At 29.8% G+C, this 15,296-nt stretch overlaps 1 protein-coding gene across 1 annotated transcript; it reads left to right on the forward strand.

Moving 5' to 3' along the window:
- The first annotated feature begins 10,635 nt into the window (after positions 1–10,635).
- Positions 10,636–13,913, forward strand: LOC105789313 (protein SIEVE ELEMENT OCCLUSION B). The gene is made up of 7 exons (XM_012616644.2): positions 10,636–10,901; positions 10,994–11,098; positions 11,184–11,632; positions 11,717–11,826; positions 12,247–12,383; positions 12,466–12,945; positions 13,042–13,913. The coding sequence occupies exons 1-7, from the start codon at positions 10,677–10,679 to the stop codon at positions 13,654–13,656; spliced, it is 2,121 nt and encodes a 706-aa protein (XP_012472098.1). The 5' UTR covers positions 10,636–10,676; the 3' UTR covers positions 13,657–13,913.
- Positions 13,914–15,296: the final 1,383 nt, after the last annotated feature.

Genomic DNA, 15,296 nt, shown 5'->3' on the forward strand with positions numbered 1-15,296 from the left:
TGAAAGTATTACTATTTTTTGATGTTTGATATGTGATGTGTTTAGTAAGCATTGTAGGGTTTATATAATGACGGGAATATGCAATGGGGAGGGTGCTCTTTGTCTCGTTGTATTAGCCGTCCTCCTCATCTTTTTGTATTTTTTTTAATATTAATCTCGTTAGTATATATGTTGTTATATATAATATCTACAACTACTCATAACTCTTTTCAACCATTAAATAGGAGGATAATGCGCTCAAAGTAATCGAACTCACATCCTCCTATACTAGCAACATATATATATTTATAAATAAATATACAATGTTGAAATAAATTTGTAAAATATAATAATTGTAATTGTAACGCATCACATCTCCTAATTCACTATTAAGAACAAATATATATAGTTTTAATTATTCTTAAGTTTTATTTAAGAAAAAAAGTTTAAATTAATTAAAATAATAAAACAAATAGTAAATTGATTCAAAATTTAAGGCTACGCCCGCAATCTAAAATAATTTAAGGAATAAATCATAATGGAATTACATCTTATATTACAACATCTTAAATTATGAAATGACTGAAACATTAAATTTTAAACATCGTAAACTTATTATAAAATGAGGTGACATTCGATTAACCAACTCCAAAATGGTTGTTTCCATTGCTTGGGACCCCAAAGTTAAGATGACAGTATTGTTAAATTGGCCTTCTCTCGTAATTATTGTTGTTTGGTTACTTTAAATGGTTGGTTTTTTCCATATCAATAAAAAAACAAAATAATTTACCTTTTTTGTTAGAGTGAATAACATCTGTTCACACTAGGTGTTTTTTAACATCACCATAGTTAATTTTTAGATAAGTTACGCCTAAAGTCATTAAACTATTAATAAATTTATATTTTGGTCACTTAATTTTAAAAATTATAAAAGTTATTGAACTATTTTATTTTTAAATACTATAAATTCATATAAAAATTTTGTTTCGTGTTCGTGCTATTTTCTATTAAAATTATAATACTTTAATATAATAATTATTTTTATTGATATTAATATATTTTATATTTGTATTGTGTTTATGTTTTATGTTTAAAGAATATGTTCATATATATTTTTATTGTATATTTGCATAATGTATTATTAGATCATGCGATGCTTACAATGTGGTAAAAAAAGTATGAAATAAAACATCTATACTATACATAATGCTTTTAAATGAGTTGGTATCACTCGTTAATCCGGTTCCAACTCAAATGTAAATTTATTAAAAGGACCATTTATTTTACAAAACATATATTATTTTGAGGGTATTTATGTGATTTTATATTTTGATAAAATTAGAAAATTATATGTATATAATGGGGTTTGAACCCTAAAAATTTTATTATCGTCTCTCTTAATTTTATCATTTCAATCGAAGCTTATATTTAATTTTTAAATCAATTTTTAATAAATTTATTTACATAATTGTCTTCACCCACATAGTGGGTGTGCCATAATATTGTATTTAAAAGTTCATACAAAATTTTAAAATTTAATCATCATGATTTCAAATCTTATTATGTTTAAGTTTTTATTATTTATAAAAGACAAAAACACTCTCGTAATAATATAACTTGCTCGGTACATAAAAAGATATTTTGGTAATTTCACAACTGAGTTGTTGGTCGGTTGACTTGTAATACTAACTCAATTAAGAGCCTAATATAAGTATAGATAATAATTCAATTTTTTTCATCCACATTTAATGTGATTCTTCAACCTATTTTGCATAATTTATTATAATAAACTAATTTAGAGAAAAATATACTATATTATTTTTGCTTTAATTTTTATGTTAGAAAGTTCTATAAATTTATATAATTTGCGATAACCTAATAATTCATTTTAAACATTTTCATATATGTGATGTTAAAAAAAGATTTCTTGGAAGTTTTGATGCATATTCTCAATTAGTAAATGTACAGATTTAAATAATAAAATTATGGTTTTATATTCTACTCCATGAGACCTACAACGGTATATCGTATGCTCAAAATGGTTGAGTGATGAATGAGAAATTGATACTCAAAGTAAGCCACTTGTGAATTATGTTGAGGAAAATAGAAAGCTTAGTCTCACATTAGTTAGATACCAAATGTGGAATATATTTCTATATGTAAACTAACTTTGTAGTTATTGAACAACTAACTAATGCTTTCCCTCGCGCACAAGGAATATAAATCCAATCTCACTGGGATACATTAATATAAATATCATATTCAATCGTAAATTCAATAAGAAATATATTATAGTATTTATAATTCTCTTTATATATTTTTGAAATTAAATGTGTTTTTAAAAGTGAATGTATGTATTATTTTTATACAAGGTGTCACATTATGGATGAAACCTTTCAAATTTTTTTGTGTAATTATATGTGTTTTCATTCGTTTATTGTTTGAGATTAATTATGTTGGGGTCAAAATTGGATTCAAATATATTTATGTACTATTTTATACGAGACACCATATTATTGAAGTTTTAAAAGTTACAATATGGTGTAACATTATCAATTTGTCACATTTTATCACTAAGCCATTAATTGATGTTAAGGGTGTAACAGTGAGTTGATGTGGTATGTTATATCATAATTTTAGACGAAATTTTTAGGTCAAATTGCATAATTAGTCACTGTACTTGTATATTTGATTCTCATTAGGGGTGGCAATTTGGATATCCATGAATATTCTCATTAAGAATATTTGATTCTCACAGATATAGAATGAGGTTGAACTATATCAACAGTTTTAATATTCATTTTACTTTTGTACACGTTTTGGTTAAAACTATTTTGACAGTTGTAAATATTATTTTAACCACAATTTTATTTGCAAAGCAAGTAGCCATTGCTCACGTAATATTAAAACTAATTTATCAAATTTCAAGAGTTACCTCGCACTTTTCACACATTGGTTGATAGATTTTTAGAAGGTTGGCAGAATGCAATAAATATTCACTAATTAATATATTATTTATATGGGAACAAAAATAATTTCTATAAATTTTTTTCATCTACTTATTAATGCATTGATTGCTGAAGTACTTATATATGTGTCAAAGTTAGATTCATGAATGGTACTAGTACAATATTAATTGTTTAACTCTATAAAATATGATTTTAAATATTGTTAAAATTTATTCATATTTATAAATAATTAATGGGTAAATTACAAATTTAATAATTTATGTATGATTTAAATTATACTTTTATCATTAAACTTTAAAAAGCTGCAATATGATTACTAATATTATCAGTTTATTATAGTTTGATCATTAAGCCATTCATTTTCATTAATGGTGTAATAAATAGATCGAGCCAAATCCAATTTTTTAATTAAGGCCAAATTTAATTATAATTTTTATACATCAAAATATAAATTCATTATATATTAATTTATAATTTTATAATTTTGAAGAAATTAAACATAAATTACTTTATTTCTACAATATCAAGATACAATTTTACTATATATTATTTATAACTTCTTTATTTTTGTTAGAGTGAAAAAAATCCGTTCACACTAGCTATTAAATGTTGCCCCCTTATTGATGACAAAAGGAACAAAAAAAACTTCCATTCATTTTAATAACTTGCCTTGGCTTGACTTGTGTAAGCAAATATATTTTCCCTTCTTATAAAATATTAACGTATATGTTCGACTTTAAATTAATTATTTAGAATTTTCGCCTCACAATCCGTGTGGTTTTATGCAGTTTCTTTGTTCCCAAAAACGCCTAAGTCAGCCTAACTCCCACAACTGAGGATTCAACAGAATTCCTCCTCAAAAACCAACACAAGCGAAAGTAACTCAAAGCCAAATGAAGATGAACTAAGAACAAAATAAGAACAAAGCCACATAAAACTAAGAACTTTTCCTTGACTTGACACATGCAAACTAATATTGTTTTCCCTTCTTATAAAACAACTTCTATGATATTAACCTATGTTTGATGTTAAATCAATTATTTGGAGTTTAATTTTTCTATGCTTTTCATAATTTATGTTTATAACGTATATATTTTTATAGACACTTTTGTATATGTATGTCACATTCCTCATTCATTTTAATAATTTGTCTTGGCTTGACATATGTATGTTTGACGTTAAATCAACTATTTGGAATTTTTATAATTTATATATAAAAGTATATATTTTTATAGACACCTTCGTATATGTATGTCATGTTCATCTTATTCATTTTAATAATTTTCCTCAGCTTGACACGTGTAAGCCAATATTCTTTTCCTTCTTATAGAACAATTTTTATGATATTAACGTATGTTTGACATTAAATTAATTATTTGTAATTTAGTTTCCTATATTTTTATAGACGCCTTCATATATGTATGTCGTGTTCATCTCTTGTTTATTACTAGATTATGCAATATTTACGTTATATGAAAAATTATGAAACAAATATATTTATTAAAAGTTCACACAAAAATAAAATGGTGCTTTGATATAAGCGGTAAACTTAATTGTTTAAAGTTTATCGTGTCATGAGTTCAAATCTTATTATGTCTAAATTTTATTTATTTACAAATGTAAAAAGACAAAACACTTTCATAATAGTATAACTTGTTTTGTACATAAATAAGTACCTTGGTAATTTTCTAATTGAGTTGGTGCTCGATTGACTTGTGACACTAACTCAATTAGAAACTTATAGATAATGATTCAATTTAATTTTTGCTTCAACATCGTAATATTATTCTTCAACCTATTTTGCATAATTTATTATAATAATTTAATTTAGAGAAAAAATGCTATCTTATTTTTGTTTTATTTTTATGTTAAAAGTTCTATAAATTTATATAAATTGTGGTAAATTAATAATTCATTTTATGTATATTTTCATACATTTTTATATATGTGATACATTAATATAAATATTTGTTGAGAATTGTAGCAGTAGTGATGAATTGATGTGAAAAGGTGAAAGAAAGAAGAAATTTGATATCAGTTACTGTATATAAAATTACAACTGATATGTATTGATATACTAATTATCAGCTCCTAACTAACCAACTAACTAACTGATGATTATCTCTTCAGCAACTAACTAATGATTATCTTTTCAACACTTCCCCTCAAGTTGGAGGGTGACAGAGATCATTGACCCCCAACTTGGATATCAAATATTCATGTTACTGGACTCCAAGTGCCTTAGTCATCACATTTGCAAGTTGTTTATTAGTGCACATATACTGTGTTCAAACCAACCCATCTCGTATTTTTTCTCTTACAAAGTGACAATCAATTTCTATATGTTTGGTTCACTCATGGAATATAGGATTTGCTACAATCGGGAGTGCTGCTTGACTGTCAGAAAGTAACAACGCTGGATCAAGTTTATCAAGGCATATTTCTTTTAATAAGCCATCCAACCATACTATGTCCGCAATTATCAATGTCATGCTTCTATACTCAGCTTCAGCTGATGAATGTGAGACTATATTCTGCTTCTTTGACTTCCAGGAGATGAGAGAATCTCCAAGTTTGATGAAGAAACCACTGATGAACCTTCTAGACATGGGGCACGTAGCCCAATCTGAATTGCAATAGGCAACAAGCTGTTGTTTATTTGATGCAGCCAACCAAATCCCTTGGCCAAAATCTTGACACCCTTTTTGGTACTTGACTTTGTCTAGCTTCATCTCGGACTTTCATTTTACCTTCCTGGATTGACTTATCGAGAGATTACCACGCAAGCTGATATACTGATTATCGACTACCTTTAGCAGACTTATAGATATCTCACCACCATGGCAGATTCTTACTTTAATCCCTTCATTCCACATTGAACTCAATATCGACTTATTGTATTATCTCGACATTTACCTTTTTATAACTTAGCTTATGCATGTACCCTTCTAGAGGAAAGATCGTTTACCTACATCCTCGTATATAACATTCAAATATAAGACTTGAAAAACATCATACACTACGCTTTTCTTGCGAAATTGTACTTGTAAGATGGTCCCACTGGGCTTTCCTCATTCTTAATGCGTTTTTGGATGATTTTTTTATGCAAACTAGTGAATTTAATGCTCATAATCCTTTAAATTCATGTTTATATACTTAAGAGAACATTTGAGAGCGAAATGAGCGAAAACTAAGTCAAAATCGGACAAATAGAGCTATTTTTAGGGGCCACACGGGTTGGACATACGGCTAGTGCTAGGCCGTGTCGTTTTCACAACTTGAATCCCAAATGCGTGGAAAAATGCAATTTTTAGACTTTCTAAGCATTCTAAAGTCTATAAATACCAATTAGAGAAAGGGAAAAGAGAGTTATCAGAGAATATCGAAGAAAACACTCGAAGAACACCATTAGGAGCCAACTCTGAAGCAGATCTCCATCAAGATTGAAGATCTCCTTTTAATTTCTATTGAAGTTTTTATGAGTTTCATTATTTCTTGTCGTTTTTCTGACTTTGAGATGTTTTTATACATAATTATGAACAAATTCCTTAGATACCCAGGGAAGATAGAATCTATGATGAATTTTATTATTTAATTTCTGTTTTATATGATAAATACTTGATTCTTGTTATCAATTATGTGTGCTTATTTCTTGTTTTAATATTTTTGAGATATTAATTCATGTTTAGTGTGCTTAACCAGTGGAGCAAAAGTCTCTGATTAAGAGTAAATTTAGCATAATTGAGTAGAGTTGCATGCAATCCTAGAAATAGAATGACATAAATCTATTGGATTAGAGTCAAATATAATAGGAGAATTCATAGATCGAGCTAATGCGACAATAGGGGTTTTAATTAGAAAGAGATTTCAATTAATCAACCTAGAGTCAATTGTTCTTACTCTTTAAAGAGATATTAACATAACTTAGGGATTTTTACGGATCAAGACACCAAATGAATAAATTGTTTAATTCACTAGGTGGATTCTTTTCTAAGTATTGTCTCTCTCATTGGTTATCTTTCGATTATTTTCCTTATTCATTCTCTGTTGAGTTCTTAGTTAAATTAGTTTATTCAATTTAGTTTAAAACACATCACTCTAATTTTTCGGTTAAATAATAGGAAAATGATAATTACCACTACTTTTAGTCCTCGTGGATACAATATCTCTACTCACCGTAGCTATACTATTGCTCAATAGGTGCGCTTACCTTTGTCGTAAATTTTAGTTAGTATGTAAAAACACATCATGGTCCTAATGCACTTCCCATCCACCGATAGTCCCCAATAGACTATCTCTTTGCTAGATCATGTAAGGTAGACTTCCCATTTATAAGATAGTCATTAGCAGACTTCTCAGCGCTAGATAGACCCAACAAACATCATCTTCCTTTGTTAATCCCTGGTGGACATTCCACCTAAGATAGTCATTGGCGTTCATTCCACCTAAGATAGTCCTTGGAATTCATTCCACTTAAGATAGTCCTTAGCAGACTTCCCTTTTTTGGCGACCTCTTTGTCAATAAATACTTAGAATTAAAATCTAAAGAACTGTCCCGCTTTCTCATAACTAGTGTTGACTTATTCATTACATCTGGTAGACTCTTAATGGCGGACACTTATTTGCAAATACTCTGAAGAAAATACCATTGTTTCCATGTATATCCACGCACCAGACGCTTTCACATATTCCTCTTACGTTCGCATCTTGGCCAGATCCCTTATTAGCACGATTGTCCGCATTCCCATACGCGCCATGACCATTATGATAGACATGTTCAGCATTTTGTTTTGATTGTTCACAACTAGATGAAGAGAAAGGCACAAGAGCATCATACTCATCCCAAAGCAAGCGTAATTTAGTGAAATACATAGACATTGAAGTGGTTCCTTGAAGGTGAGAAGTGGTCTCACGATGCAGACAATAGACTCGAGATCCATCAACTTTATTAAAACACTTATTAAGATCTTTCCAAACAACTGCTGCATTGGAAGCAAAAACTATCATTGTTGAAAGTTCTTTGCTAATTGTGTTCAAGATCCATGACAAAAGTATGACATTACAATGCTCCTATTGAGAATGCAAATCCTCTGTTACTGATTCTTTAGAGTAAGTCCCATCTAGAAAACCTAAATTGTTTTTTTTCCCAATAACACAATTTGCATAGATCCGCTCCAGATATTATAGTTTTCAATCCCAAAAAGTTGATGAGAAACGAGTAACGCACCTAGAGTATCAGATGGATTCAAATACAAGGGATAATTGAAATCAACTGAAAGATCAGAGGAATTCGCCATTGCAACAAATCGTGAACAAAAAACAAAATAGTGACAAACAAACCGCAATCAATAGAGAATTCCGACAGCAGTGAAGAATTGATATGAAAAAGGTGAAAAAAGAAGAAATTTGATATCAATTTTTTATTAATGAAACATGTACATAAAATTACAACTTATATGCATTTATATACTATCAACTCCTAACTAATTAACTGATGATTATCTCTTCAACAATATCATATTCAAACTTAAATTTCTTGAATAAGGTATATATTTTAGTATTTATATAGTTTTAAAAAATTAATTTTATGTTTTTAAAGTGAATTTATGCATTATTTTATATGAGGTGCCAACGTTATGGCAAAAACTCCCCAATTTTCTTTTGGTATTATCAAATGCTCTCATTCATTTTACATTTTAGGGTTTTAAAATCAATGTTGTAGGGTCAAGAGTGGATTCAAGTAAAAATTTCTAAAAAAAAAAAGATACTTGCTATTTTTCCAACCACTTATTGTTCAAAATTTTATCCTCATTAATTGTTGGTATTGAAACGTGTTACACAATTATTTATTGATGACCTTTTTCGAATATGATACTGAGATGTACCTACAAAAAGCAGTCCATGCTTGACCTTGTTTAATATAATATTAATTGTTTAAGTTTAACGAAATATTTTTAAAAATAAATTCACGCCAAAAAATTCGATCCAAGTAGTCAATAATATTAAATATTTGGACTACTTAATAATATTATAAAATATATAAATTAAATTATAAAGATGAAACATCTTTATATATAGTTGAGGATCAAAACTTAAATATTACCATTTTCTTATAATGTGGAAGAAATAAAGAATAACGGAACACGTATCAATGCAGAGGCTTCCATGTATAAAAATTTAAATTTATGTGTATAAAATATTAAATCCCAAATTAACGGGATATATGAAGTATGAAAATTAGTTTATGGAGTCAGAATTGAATTCTATTTTTTATGAGGTTAACTTATAATATCATCCATTTTAAAAGGATTAAATAGAGATTTTCTCATTTTAAACCACATAGAAATAAATTTTTCATTTAAGAGGGAGCAGGCCTCTACCTACTCCCTCTCATTTCACCTTGCATTTGTGGGCCTGTGCATTCACATTTGTATTGTATAAAAAATTACCTTAAAATTTTAAATATTTTTTAATGCAATTTGTTAAAAGAAAAATCTTAGTGATGGGCAGCGGGCACCTTATAAGTGTTAATATTTTTAATTATTAATATTTTAAAATGGGTTAAATTGTTTTAATGAAAATATTGGTTAAAATATTAAAATTTTAACGATGTTGACGTGACAATTCACGTGGTCGTCCATATATATTTCATACTGACATGAAGCTATTTGTCTCAAATGTCACGCCAACAAATAATTTAAAAATTATAAAAATATTAAAAATAAAATTTTAAAAAACAAGAACAAATTTTAAAGACTTCGTACAAAATAAAAAAAATAACATAGTACATGTGAATTCCCATGCAGGCTTTAAACTTAATTTAGATGGGCAGTTCATTTATCTCTGGTTAGGTTAAAAAAAGCAGTGGCGATAAGATTAATTACTGTAGCGGTGATGCAACAGATTTTATTGTACTACAAGCGCAGTGAATCCAAAGGCACTCTTAACATTTTAGTCAATATTTCTATTAAAAATAACAACAATTCAATTTTTTTTAAAAAAAAGACCAAAATTAACTTAAAAATAAAATAAAAGTAAAATTGGTAAAATAATATAAATATTAAAAATTAAATTTGATATTATGCAACTTTGTGCTCACAATATTTTTGGTTACCTTAAATGGTTTTCAATTTAAAAACTTGACTTTTAATAAGAGGTAAAAAGAAAACAGATCATTGTTTGGGATCCTATGTTTCCCAAAGATTGACAATATTGATTTTGGGCCTTTTATCTTTTACTAAGTAAAGTTAATAAAGTAAATTCAAAGGCTAAATGTGGCACATGAATCCTTGAGTTCAATTAAAATAATTATTGATCATTTACTATGATCTAAAGTAAATGCAAAAGTTAAAAATTAGCACCTTTTCTTGTACCATTTGCTATAAATTGTAATTATTATTTATTTTAGATATTCAAATTGGGACATTTAGAAATTGTAATATATTTTTAAATAATTAAAACTCGTGTATGTAAGATAGTGAAGTATTTAAGCAATTATAAATATTTTTAAATTGTAATTTATTAATAAATGTAATTAAAAAGACGAGAAGTATTTCTAGTCATATATAAAAGTTAAAAGTAGTTACAATGTGGAAAGAGGACAGGTAATAAAACAAGACACAGTACCCTCCCCAGTGCATGTTCCCATCATTATATAAACTCTACAATGCTTACCAAACACATCACACGTCAAACATCAAAAACAGTATTACTTTCGTATATTCAACGATGGCTACCCCTATCTCACTCTTACTCTCATCACTGGCTTCTAAATCCCAGCAACTGGTGAGGAATGAGCGTCAGATGCTCGCCGCATCCGACGACGGTGCGATGATGAAGCTGATTCAGTCGACTCATGCCCCCGACGGTCGTTTTGTTGATGTTAAACCAATTCTCCAAGTCATTGTCAATGTGTTGCATCATACCATTCCCAACATTGATCATGCTATGAATGTAAATTTTGACAACCTTATGATTTCATGATGTTTATATTCATGAAAATAGAAAGATTTCAAGACATTGGTAATTTGTTTTTTGTCTTGTAGGGTGGAACGGGACACATCGATGCTCTCGATGATCGGACCAACTCGTCTGCCATTGATGGTGCACTTGATGCATTGGCTTATATCGTACACAAAATCTGCTGCGAGGTTATTCGGCTCTTCTTTTTTCTTTCGGAATCTCGATCTTTTCCGAAACCGCAAAATGACGATAGTAACATTTGATGTTTTGTAGGTATCATGCAGGTGTTCAGGAGGAGCGGATGCTCATGCAGCAACAATGGGGATTCTCAACATGCTTTCAAGCTATTCGTGGGATGCAAAAGTGGTGCTAACATTGGCTGCTTTCGCAGTGAATTTTGGGGAATTTTGGTTGATCGTTCAGCTTTGCACTTCCAACTCATTGGCCAAATCCGTGGCTCTCCTCAAGCAGTTACCCGACATTTTAGAGCATTCCCAAACATTGAAACCCCGCTTTGATGCACTTAACAAGCTCATCAATGCAATGATTGATGTAACCAAGTGCATTGTTGAGTTCACTGAGCTACCTTCTGAGTTTATTTCAATCGGTGTGCCACCATTGTCGATTGCCATGGCTCATATCCCCACTGCTACCTACTGGATCATTTGGAGTGTCGTCGCTTGTGCTGCACAGATTACGGGTCTCGTAGGGATGAGACACGAGTGAGTAATGAATTTCTTACATGCTCTCAATGACACAATATGATGACAAAATCTATCAATAATCAAATCTTTTGTTTCGTTCAGGTTCATTACATCGACTTCTGAGGCATGGGAACTATCAAGCTTAGCACATAAAGTTAGTGGCATACATGAATACCTTCAAAGTCTATTACGTCTTTGTTATCAGCGCATTGGTGAGTCTATCCTAGAGAACTCAGAAATATAAATCATATGTATAAATGCTAAAAGTGTCATGGAGAGTTTGAATGTATTTTACCTCCAATATTAAATATTAAAAAAGTGAATAAATTAATTCTTATACATTACATCAAAGAGCAAATTAGTTATTATATTACTAATTTCATTTATTTTATTGTTAAAAATTAGTCCTTATATATTAACATGAAGGCGACACCAATTTTTAAAAATAAAAATGATGAAATTTTAATAGAAAGAATCACGTTGCTCTTTAATTTAACATATAAGGACTAATTTATCAATTTTATAAATAAAATAGACAAAATTCAATCTAACTCTTACTATAAGAGGCCTCAATGATACTTTTACCTTTTTATTCATAGAAAGAGATGACTTATAATGATAATGAGATGCAGATGAGGAGAAGCTAATGGAAGCTTTTGAAGACTTCAAGCGTACTATTGAAACACCTCAAACGGACAACTTGAAGATTCTCCTAAAAATCTTTCGCAAGGAAGAGACTTATTATCTCTTGAATCCAGACAAGACCAAGGTTGATTTAATTTCATGTTCCAAGTTTCAAGCATGTTTTTAAATTGATTGGACCGCATATTAACTTCCTATAAATTTAGCAGGTTCTTAATGATGTCTTGAGAAGAAAGCATGTTTTATTGCTTATTTCAGATCTTGACATCTCCCAAGAGGAGATTCGAGTTCTTGAGGCTCTTTACAAAGGTGAAAGGGTATCATCTGAGCTTAACTATGAGATCCTATGGCTCCCAATTGTGGACAGATCAACTTGGAATGATGGTTATGAACAAAAGTTTTTGAGCTTACAATCAATTATGCCATGGTATACAGTGAATCATCCTTTTGCCTTTGAACCAGCAGTGATTAAATACATAATGGAAGTATGGGGTTTCGTTAAGAAACCAATTGCGGTGACATTGGATCCAAAAGGAAAGGTTTTATGCCCAAATGCACTCAACATGATGTGGATATGGGGAAATTCAGCTTTCCCATTTAGCAGTGAAAAAGAAGAAAGTTTTTGGAAAGCTGAAGCTTGGACCCTTGAGCTTCTCGTTGATCGCCTTGAGCCAAACTTACCTACTTGGGTACATGAACATCTCCACATAACTTTAATATACATATGTATATAAATTAATATGCTTAATTTATTCATGGTTTTGTATGGTTTCTTATATAATCAGGTGAGCCAACAGAAAGTGGTATGTTTTTATGGTGGTGTGCAAATGGAATGGATCGAAAGTTTCACTACCGCAACAAAAGGGGTTGCAAAGGCTCTCGACATTGGCTTAGAAATGGTTTATATTGGCAAAAACAATGCAAAGGAACGAGTGAAAAAGATTACTGGTCTAATCAAAGAGAAGCAACTTAGCCACGCTTGGGAAGATGACAATGTGTGGTTCTTTTGGAACCGATTAGAGAGCATGTTGTACTCGAAAATCCAACATGGGAAGACCATTGAAAACGATGCTATAAAGCAAGAAGTGATGACGATGCTTGCATATGACGGTAGTGAAAATGGATGGGCAGTGTTCTTCACTGGTTCAGATGAAATGGTGAGAGCCAATGGAGATAAAGTGCTTAGCAGCATGGAGAGCTTTGATAAATGGGAAAAACTTGCGAAGCAAATGGGGTTTATCCCAGCACTTCGTAAACAATTGGAAGGGATTACCGATGACCATCATTGCACTCGCCTTATTCTACCGGAAAACAGTGGCGGGATTCCGGAGAGGGTGCAGTGTGCTGAGTGTGGACGTCCAATGGAGATGTATTTCATGTATCGCTGCTGTGTTGAGTGAGCTAAACAAAGCCAAAAAATTGCTATTGAGGGATCAAATAAAAGAGTAGAAAATAAAAATAGCAATCATCATAGTTTGATGTTTGTTTAGAGTTATATATGGTTATCGTATCTAGAGTCTACGATATAGTGATGTTTGTGAGATTTCTAATAATGTTTAGGGCTCTTTTATTATCCCACATCGTCTATTGAAGAGCCTTAGTTAGCTAATTTTATGTGATTTTGTGTTTTAATTTTAAGGCTACTTTGCTAACTAAAGTGTTTCCCAAGTTTATGGCTTGAATTTTTATTATGATTATTATTTTAAGATTTCATCATCTTCAAAAAAGACTAAACAAAAGTCTAAATATATGTATAAATAAATTTAATCATTTCGTTTGGTGAAATTGTGATAACTAATTAATGTACTTTTCACTTCTCACCCAATTATCTAATTACAATTAATTACATAATAATTAAAGAAATTAATTTAATTTAATTTCTAAGTCATCTATTGTTTCATTTGAGAAAATGTATTTACTGTGGATAGTAATACATGAAATCTATTTCTCTTTCATTGTTTTCATTTATTCATAGTATCAATTCTGAATGCTATACATATATGGTTGTGCTGAGCTAGTGGAGGATCAATTGAACATGGGAAACCTAGGATGCATAGCATAAAGGTGGGTTCATTTAAGCACTAGCTATTCAAACAATGCCTTAGATCATCTCAAAACATTCCACAAAATACAATTTCTTTCATACTTATAATTATACAAAGGAATGATAATCAATTCAAGCAATGTCTATCTACAAACATGAATATAACCTATCTATCATATGACACAAAATCAAACATATTTACTAAAGTAATTACCTCTAGTCTATTATGCAATTTAACAAAATGAACTAATTAATCTATCTTAAAAAGAACCAAATTACCTAATATCAAACAAAAGTTACATGCTTGAAAGACAACAATACATAATTTAATATTCACAACCAATAATCTCAGTATTAAGATAGTCTAAGCAACATACAATTCAAGCACAAACAAATTATTATTATTTGATATATATATATATAACAAAAGATAACGAGCAAAACAAAGAAAACAAGAAAATTATAAATCTATGTACTCCCCTTGATATACTTAAAACATACATTGTCCTCAATGTAAAACAAATGAAGCATAAGTGTAACACCCCCAAGCCCGGCCTAGACGTTATGGCCGAATCTGAAGATGTTACAAAGAAAAATTAGAAATCTATCTTTTCCTTTAAAAACATCATACCTTTTTATTTTAAAGAATCTGTTGTTACATTCATTAATAAAACCATCGGTTGTTTATTCTTTCAAACAAAACAATAATTTGAAGCTGAAGTTTTATAAGTCACATAAAACACTTGTTTTGTAAATTGTTTTGTTGAAAGATGCAAGCAATCTCAAATCTAAACCAAATCCAAAAGTAAAACCCAAAAGTCCAGAGAGTCCCAAAATTACAAAACTTTTGAAAACCAGAAAATTAAGTAAACATATAAAGTATATGAAATTTACAGACATGTAGTCACAAATGAGCCTCCGTCGCACTGACCCACCTAAGCCTGAGGATTACCTGAACAGAACAGACAAACAGAAAGTGAGTTTTAAAAACTCAGT

Source organism: Gossypium raimondii, chromosome 2 (assembly GCF_025698545.1).
Source record: "Gossypium raimondii isolate GPD5lz chromosome 2, ASM2569854v1, whole genome shotgun sequence".
Taxonomy (NCBI): domain Eukaryota; kingdom Viridiplantae; phylum Streptophyta; class Magnoliopsida; order Malvales; family Malvaceae; genus Gossypium; species Gossypium raimondii.